Source organism: Rhincodon typus, unplaced genomic scaffold, assembly GCF_021869965.1.
Source record: "Rhincodon typus isolate 14 unplaced genomic scaffold, sRhiTyp1.1 hic_rhity00003250, whole genome shotgun sequence".
Classification (NCBI taxonomy): Eukaryota; Metazoa; Chordata; class Chondrichthyes; order Orectolobiformes; family Rhincodontidae; genus Rhincodon; species Rhincodon typus.
Genome location: NW_025968888.1, coordinates 1 through 8795, shown reverse-complemented (window position 1 = coordinate 8795; position 8795 = coordinate 1). Strand labels below are relative to the sequence as shown.

At 45.7% G+C, this 8795-nt stretch overlaps 1 protein-coding gene across 1 annotated transcript; it reads right to left on the bottom strand.

Annotated features, from left to right (window-relative positions):
* Positions 1 to 5905: 5905 nt before the first annotated feature.
* On the bottom strand, positions 5906 to 8532 carry LOC125481714 (fructose-bisphosphate aldolase C-like). Its single transcript, XM_048593605.1, has 4 exons — positions 8201 to 8532; positions 7853 to 8027; positions 6875 to 7074; positions 5906 to 6367 (listed from the first exon to the last, which is right to left on the bottom strand). Exons 1-4 carry the CDS (start codon positions 8381 to 8383, stop codon positions 6272 to 6274), a joined length of 654 nt encoding a protein of 217 aa, XP_048449562.1. The 5' UTR covers positions 8384 to 8532; the 3' UTR covers positions 5906 to 6271.
* Positions 8533 to 8795: the final 263 nt, after the last annotated feature.

Here is an 8795-nt window from a genome sequence, read left to right as displayed (position 1 = left end):
TGTGTGATACTGTTTCTTTCATTCTCATTGTGTCTTTTCCTTCTTTAGGCAAGAAGTTTTAATCTATGTCCTTTCATAGTGTCATACAACACAGAAACAGAACCTTCGAACTAAGTAGTCCACACTGAACATATTCCCAAAGTAAGCTAATCCCTCCTGCCTGCTTCTGGCCCACATCCCTCCAAATTTTTCTAATTCATGATCTAATCCAAACGTCTTTTAACAGTTCTAACTGTACCCGCATCCTCTGGAAGTTCATTCCGCGCATGAACCACTCTCAGTGTAAAAATATTGCCCCTCATGACTGTTTCAAGTCTTTCTCCTGTCACCTTAAAATATGCCTCCTAATTTTGAACTCCTGCACCTTAAGGGAAAGGCCATTGTCATTCACTTTATCTATGCCCCTCATGTTTTTATAAACCTCTATGAGGTCACCCTTCAGCCTCGTACATTCCAGTGAAAAGATTCCCAGCCTATCCAGCCTCTCATTATAACTCAACCCCTCCATTCCTGACAACGTCCTGGTAAATCTCTTCAGAACCCTGTCCAGTTTAACTTATTAAAATTTATTAGTGGGGATGTGTGCATCGCTAGCTGGCCAGCATTGATTGCCTGTCCCTAGTTGCCCTTGAGAAAGTGGTGGTGAACTGCCTTCTTGAATGGATGCAGTCCACCTGCTGTAGGTTGACCCACAATGCCACAAGAGGATATTCCAGGATTTTGACTCAGTGACAGTGAAGGAACGGTGACATATTTCTAGCTCAGGATGGTGAGTGGCTTTGAGGGGCACTTAAAGGTGACGGTGTTCCTATGCAGTTGCTGCCCTTGTCCTTCCAGATGGAAGTGGTTGTGGGTTTGGAAGGTGATGCCTGAGGATCTTTGGTGAATTTCTGCAGTGCATCATGCAGATAGTACACATTTCTGCTACTGAGTGTTGGTGATGGAGGGGTTGGATGCTTGTCAATGTGGTGCCAAACAAACAGGCTGCTTTGTCCTGGGTGGTGTTGAGCCTTTTGAGTGTTGTTGGAGCTGCATTCATCCAGGCAAGTGGGGAGTATTCCAACACACTCCTGACTTGTGCCTTGTAGATGGTGGACAGGCTTTTCAAGGTCAGGAGGTATTCCTAGCTTCTGACCTGCTCTTGTAGCCACCATGTTTATGTGGTGATCCATTTGAGTTTCTGGTGAATGATAACCTACAGGAAGTTGATAGTGGGAGATTCAGTGTTGGTAACACCAGTGAATGTCAAGGGGTGGTGGTTAGACTGTCTCTCATTGGTGATGATCATAGCCTGGCATTTGTATAGCATGAATGTTACTTGCTATTTGTCAGTCCAAGCCTGGATATTATCCAGATCTTGTTGCATTTGGACAGGAACTGCTTTAGTATCTGAGGAGTCATGAATGGTGCTGAACATTGTGCAATCATCAGCCAACATCACCATTCTGACCTTCTGATGGAGGGAAGGTCATTGATGAAGCAGCTGATGATGGTTGGGCTGTGGACACTATTTTGAGGAACTCCTGCAGAAGATGTCCTGGTGCTAAGATGACTGACCTCCAACAACCATGACCATATTCCTATGTGCCAGGTATGACTCCAATCAGTAGAGAGTTTGTCCCCGATTCCCATTGATTCTAGTTTTGCTAGGGCTCCTTGATGCCACACTTGGTTGAATGCTGCCTTGCTATCACCTCACCTCTCGAATTCAGTTGTAATGAGGTCAGGAGCTGAGTGGCCCTGGCGGAACCCAAACTGGGCGTCACTGAGCAGGTTATTGCTGAGCAGGTGCTGCTTGATAGCGCTGTTAGTGACACCTTCCATCACTTTACTGATGATTGAGAGTAGACTGATGGGACAGTAATTGGCCGGGTAGATTTGTCCTGCTTTTTATGTACAGGATGTCCTTACTATAATAGCGTGGCAAGAACTGCACACAATACTCAAGAAGAGGCCTCATTCACCATCAATGGGACATCCATGGCCTTACCCTTTCCTGTCTTTGTCATCTCATGGAGTCAAAGGGTCATTGAGGTCTCATTCATGTTCATCCCACCAGTGGGATTGTTTCTTACTTTCTGCTCTTCCCAGATGCTTCATGATTTTGAACACAGTTATCAATATTCCTCTCTGTTTTCCCAAACAGTTGAAATGTCTCCAATCTATTCCTCAAAAAAGAAGGTCCTTCACTCTGGAACCATTTGCAATGACCTTTTCTCCAGCCTCCCTAATGCCAAGGAAATCCAGCATAGCTACAATCATTCTTACCAACTCCTATAGATAGCATAGAAAGCATTCTTTCCAAATGCATCACAGTTTGGTATGGCAACTGTTCTGCCTAAGAGCGCAAGAAATGACAGAGAGTTATGAACACAGCCCAGTCCATCACGCAAACCAGCCTTCCATGCACCAACTCAAACTACACTTCCCGCTACCTCAGGAAACCAGCCAAAGACCCCTCTCACCCCGGTTATACTCTCTTCAATCAGGCAGAAGATACAAACATTTGAAAACACATACTAACAGATTCAAGAACAGCTCCTTCCCTGCTGTTATCAGATTTATGAATGGCTCCCTCAAACGGGCAGCATGGTGGCTCAGTGGTTAGCACTGTTGCTGCACAGCACCAGGGACCCGGGTTCGATTCCACCCTCCGGTGACTGTCTGTGTGGAGTTTGCACATTCTCCCTGTGTCTGCGTGGGTTTCCTCCCACAGTCCAAAGATGTGCAGGTTAGGTGGATTGGCCATGCTAAATTGCCCGTTGTGTAGATTAGGGGGATGGGTCTGGGCAGGATGCTCCAAGTGTCACTGTGGACTTGTTGGGCCAAAGGGCCTGTTTCTACACTGTAGGGATTCTATGATGTTAGGGTTGATCTTTCTCTGCACCTTCACTGTAGCTGGAACACTGCGTTCTGTTCTACAATCCTGATGTACTTATGTAAGGTATGATTTGTCTGGATAGCATGCAAAACACTACTTTTCACTGTATCTCAGTACGTGACAATAATAAATCAAATCAAGGATTCCATACCGTTCATTAACTGCTGTCACCACCCTATCCTGGCACTGTTACTAACTTAACCAAATCCTCCTGCTCCCGCAAGCCCTTTGGAATCGGACCTTTTTTTTGATCTGTCTCTCTGTTGTCTTTCAATCAAATTTAATCACCACATTTCCCACATTGAACTTCATCTGCCATTTGTCCACCCATTCCACCACCCTCTGCATGTCCCTTTCAAGTTTGACACTATCCTCCTAGACCATCAGTAGTTGAGTTGGTTGGACAGCTGGTTTATGATGCACAGTGACATTATGATAATGCTGTGGCTCTAAGAGGTTATTATGTCCTGGTGTTTTTTGAAGAGATGTTGTAAGGCAGAGGTGTAGAGTGGTCTACCAAAACCACAACAGTAAACAGCTTGTGAGGCCTTGGGGTTTATTTTTTAAGTTGGAACAATAAAAGCAGCCTGGCTGGGTGTGTTCAGCTCTCACAGACAAGAATGTCTAGTTTCTTTTTTTAGTTTTTAGGTTTAAATTTAAGCAGTCGCTGTTGGCAGCTTGAAGAATTGGAAGTTATTTTTCCCCTCTGTCATTTACAGCCAAAAGCTGGGGGGCTGTCTTCCTAGGTTGCATGTGAAACAAAATCTGGTTTGTTTCCTTAATCTGCCTTTTTGCCAAAGAGTGTGTTTATGGATGTTACTATATTGGAACAGTTAATTAGTAACAGGTACTGTATCTATTATTCAGTTAAGTTTGCCAATAAATTCCTCATTCTTTGGTTGTATTTTTACTACGGTGTTTGAATAAATTGTGCTTTTGCTTAATGTTGAGTGGTTTGATCAGTCACATGTATCTGGATCACAGAACTTAACGTTTGTCTTAAAAATATGAACAAGGTAGGGTCTGGGCTACCTTCTTAAAACATTTTGAGGTAGAGTTTGGTCTGGTCCATAATAATGCAAACAACATGGGCTCAATTCCTGCATCAGCTGAGGTTACTGTGTAGGCCTCTTGTACTCAACCTTTCCCCTCACCCAATGCTTGATGATCCTCAGGTTAAACTCACCATGTCTCTCTCTCTCTTTGTAATGAGAAAGCAGCCCAATGGTCTGGTAAGTCTTTACCTTTTTCATACTATCTTCCTGCTTCCAAATCACACATCATTGGCAATTTTGAGAATTGTGCCCGGTACAGCAAGGTTTATGTCAATAATGTATATCTGGAAGACCAGGGGTTTCGCCATTGACCCCTTGGAAATTACCCTACAAACCATTCCCGAGCCTGGTAAAAATCTATCACTGTTTTCTGTCAGTCAATTCTGTATCTATATTGCGACTGTTCCTTTTATTTAACATCTCCTAACTTTTCAGTTTAATGTTTCTGTATTGATAGAATCCCTCATGTGGAAGCAGGGCATTCAGCCCATCAAGTCCAGACTGCCCCTCCAAAGAGCATGCCACTCAGACCCACTCCATCCCTGGACATTATGGACAATCCATCTAACATGAACATCTTTGGATTCTGGGAACAAACCGGAGCACCCAGAGGAAACCTACACAGACACAGAGAGAATGTGTGAACTCCACACAGACAGTCGCCCAAGGGTCCAATCAAATCCAGGTCCCTGATGCTGTGAGGCAACAGGGTTAACCACTGAGCCATTGTGCGACCCTAAGGTGAGGAAGGCGATAGGTAGGACAGTGAGTTGTGAAGGGAATGAAAAAGAGCCTACAGAGGGATATGGATAGGTTGAGTGAGTGGGAAAAGATCTGGCAAATGGTATTCAATGTGGGAAATTATAAAATTGTCCATTTTGGCAGAAAGGAAAAAAAGCAGCATATAATCTAAATGCTGAGAGCTCTGAGATGCAGAGGGATCTGGGTGTCTGAGTGTATGAATCAAAGAAAGTGAGTGTACTGGTAAAACAAGTAATTGGGAAAGCAAATCAAATGTTATATTTTATCATGAGGGGAATTGAATGCATAGGGAGGTTATGCTTCAGTTGCACAGGGTGTTGGCGAGATCACAGTCATACAGCAAGGAAACAGACCCTTCAGTCCAACAAGTCCATGCTGAATATAATCCCAAACTAAACTAGTCCTACCTGCCTGCTCCTGGCTCATATCCCTCCAAACCTTTCCTGTTCATGTACTAATCGGGAGTAATGTGTACAGTACTGGACACCAACTTATGGAAGGATGTTAATGCAATGAAAGCAGCTCAGAGGGGTAGAATAAACTTGAATGAGCAAACTGCCTTAGAAGGAAAGGACAGACAGGCTAGGATTATACACTGTGGAGTTTGGAGGTGTCAGAGATGACTGAACTGAAACAAATCCTGAGGGGATTTGACCAGATGGGTATGGAAAGGATGTTTCTCTTCTGGGAAAATTAGAACCAGGGGGGTCAACGTTTAAAAATAAGGTATCTCCGTTTGAAACAGATGAGAAAACATTTTCACTCTCAGCGGGTTGAGTGTCTATGGAATTCTATTCCTCAACAGGTAGTGAATGCAGAACCATTCAATGTTTTGAAGGTAGATAGATAGATTTGGGATGACCAATGGTGGAGGAAGATTATTGGGGGAGATGCAGGAAGGTAGAGTTGAGGTTAAAATCAGATCAGCCATGAATAGCAGAACAGGTCTGATGGGCTGAGTGGCTGACTCTTGTTCGTGTGCATGTACGAACACCTTTCAAAGTCCATGTGCACTTTAATAACGTCACCCGCCCCCACCCCCATCAAGACTGTCCATTACCTAGGCAGAGAATGACAGCACGTTATTGGGACACTGTTTTCCCCAGAAGAGATCCAAGATTATGGGACATTAGCCCGGATGGGAGGAAGAAATCCAGGATCGGAATAATTTTCCAAGAATTAAATAAAAGACATACACACATACACACACAGAGGCACGTAGTTTTACCATTTGCCTTATTTCTCAATTAGATCTCCAGCAACTATCTGATTCCTGTCAATGGACAGAACAGCAAAGGAGGGGTTCACAGAGGAGGGAGGGGTGGCCTCGAAACTCTTCCGCAAACGGGGGGGAATGTGCGAACCTTCGGCTGCCCTGATCGTGAGAGCCATCGAGAGGTAGCAGGGGATGAGAAGGAGAGGCAAGCATCGGGGAGGGGACTGGTTGCTGTGAAATATAAAACCAGGGTTCACACACTGCGATTGGGGGAGCAAGAAAGGGAGGGGTCTGTAATCGCTGGGCTGATGAGAAAGGGTGGGATTTGGGAATGGGCACAAAGATCCTGCTGGACCATCAGTAAGTGTAGTTTTCAGTGTAAAGTGAGTAGTTAGCTGCTATATTGGTATCGCCTGATGGAGAATATTCACCTTTACAGGCCAGGCTGTTAATCTGTGCGAAAAAAAAGGAAAAAAAATCATCAATCTCCATTTAGACATGCTCCCTTACATTATATCAGATCCATTAGTTATGAAAACAAACAAGGAGGCTTGTGTCTCAAAGGACAGTCCTTACCTCATAAACAGGTCAACAGGGGATGTCTATCAAGTATCTGTTTTACTCAATGTGTAATGCTCCCGACTGAAACTCATGAGGTGTTTATGAGACCCAAGACAGGACAGAAATCAGAGTGCACTGTTGGAGGGTCAGCACCAAAGGAGTGCCAGTTCCAAGGGAGTGCCACATTGATGCTCCACTTATTTAAATTGGGCTGTCTTTTCCCAGAATCTTGCTTTGTACAAGAATAGCAAACACAGAATCACTCCTTTGCAGCACCTGGTGGATAGCTTGTGCAATGCCAAACACTTTATCTCCCTCTCCCCATTGGCACACCTCCCACCGCACCCCCTTCCACATCCCTTCTCCTCCGGCCCTCATCTTCCCCCACCCTTTACCCACCTTGGCTCTCTTGGCATAGGCCTCTTGTGCCAGCTCTGCGTTGTCCTCTTTGCCAGACCAGGCAATGAGGGCCGAAGCCTGCAGGGCCCGGCCAAAGGAAAAGCTCAGCTTCCACGGTTTCCGCAGGGGACACAGGTTAATGGCGTTGAGGTTGACAGAGGCCTCCTCCTCACTCTGACCCCCGGACAGGAAACAGATACCTGAGAAGGAGACATACAGACAGACAGAGGGAGGGAGACAGACATGGGAAGGAAGTGTGAGAGAATGAAAAATCACTGAATTGTCAAACCGGGCCTAGTATTTATACAGAGCCTTTGAGAATGTGCGATATGGAGAGAGACAGACAGATGGGAGAAGAGAAAAACAGGAGTAAAGGTAGAGGGAGAGAGAGAGAGAAAGGGACAAAGGGGACATTCAAGGTAGGGAAGGAGATGAGGATAGAGGAGAAGGAAAGGATGAAGAGGAGGAAAAATGACAATTCAAGGGAAACATGGGAGAAGAGAGAAAGATGAGGAGTGGGGAGAGAGATAGAAAGATGGGGAGTGGGGGCAGAGAGAAAGATAGGGAGGGGAAAGAGAGAGAAGGATGGGAAGGGAAGAGAGATGGAAAGAGAGAGAAAGTTGGGGCAGGTGGGAAAGAGATGGAAAGATGGGAAAGAGAAGGCAGCAGACCACAAAAGAGAGAGAACGACAGACAGACAGATGTCTGTCAAAAGGGAGAGAAAACTGTAGACAGCAAGACACTTAGGCAGAGAGAAATAGAGGAGCAGAAATTGAGAGAGAAACTGAATGCAAGGGAGAAACACAGGACAGAATGTAAGAAATGGAGAGACTGAGAAAGTCAGAGATATTGAGATAAACAGATGGACAGACATGAAAGAGAAAGAAAGAGAGAGTGCAACGAAGAAACAGAATGTGGGAGAGATCGAGGGACAGAGCGAGACAGACAGAGAAAGAGAGGAACAGACAGTTGCCTTACCTGGCACAGCTGCAGGGACAGTGCGACGCAAAGCAGTGACGGTTGCCATGCCAACTTCTTCTGGACTGAACTTCCTGGTACAGCAGTGTCCAGCAGTCACCATGTTGGGTTTAAGCAGAGTCCCCTCCAGGTAGACATGGTGATCAACGAGGGCCTTATAACAGGCAGTGAGGACCTGTGGAGGAGGTCAGAGAGAGAACGCAGACCAGTCAGCGTGCGACATGGAGCAAAACTCAACTTGGTCAGTTTCCCCCTCATCCCATCTCGGCGCAATAGCAGAATCCCCCTCCACGCCCTCCAGCCAATCAGAAAGGTCCCCCCAGATCCAGCCACTCGGTGAGGCCTCACCTTCTCAGTCAAGTACTGGCACCGCTGGAGGTCATGGCTGCCATCAGTCAGGATCTCCGGCTCCACGATGGGCACTAGGCCTTGCTGCGGACAAGCAGACAGCGGGTAACTCCTATCCATCACAACAACAACAAAACTCACATTCCTGCAGCTCCCCTCACACAGGAAACCACCCCACGGCATTTTGCAAGGAGACCCACATCAATTTCAGATTCAACGTCACCCCCCTGAACACTTGTAAATCAAAAGCTTTCATTCCTCACAACGAGCAACATTTTCTTTCAGGGTTTTTTTTTAAGCAAACTCCGAACTTAACTTTCCCCAGTTTTCGTGGTGGGATTTGAACTCACGTTGTGAGGATGGTACAAGGGGGTGCAGATGGGATAAGAGAGTGAACAAAAAATTTGGAAGACGGGAGGTAAAATAAAAGCGGGGAAGTCAACTTTAGCAGGAGGAATAGATCAGCTGCACATTAAATAAGGTGAAAAGTTGCCCTGAGATAACAAGGTGTAGAGCTGGATGAACACAGCAGGCCAAGCAGCATCAGAGGAGCAGGAAAGCTGACGTTTCGGGCCTAGACCCTTCTTCAGAAAAT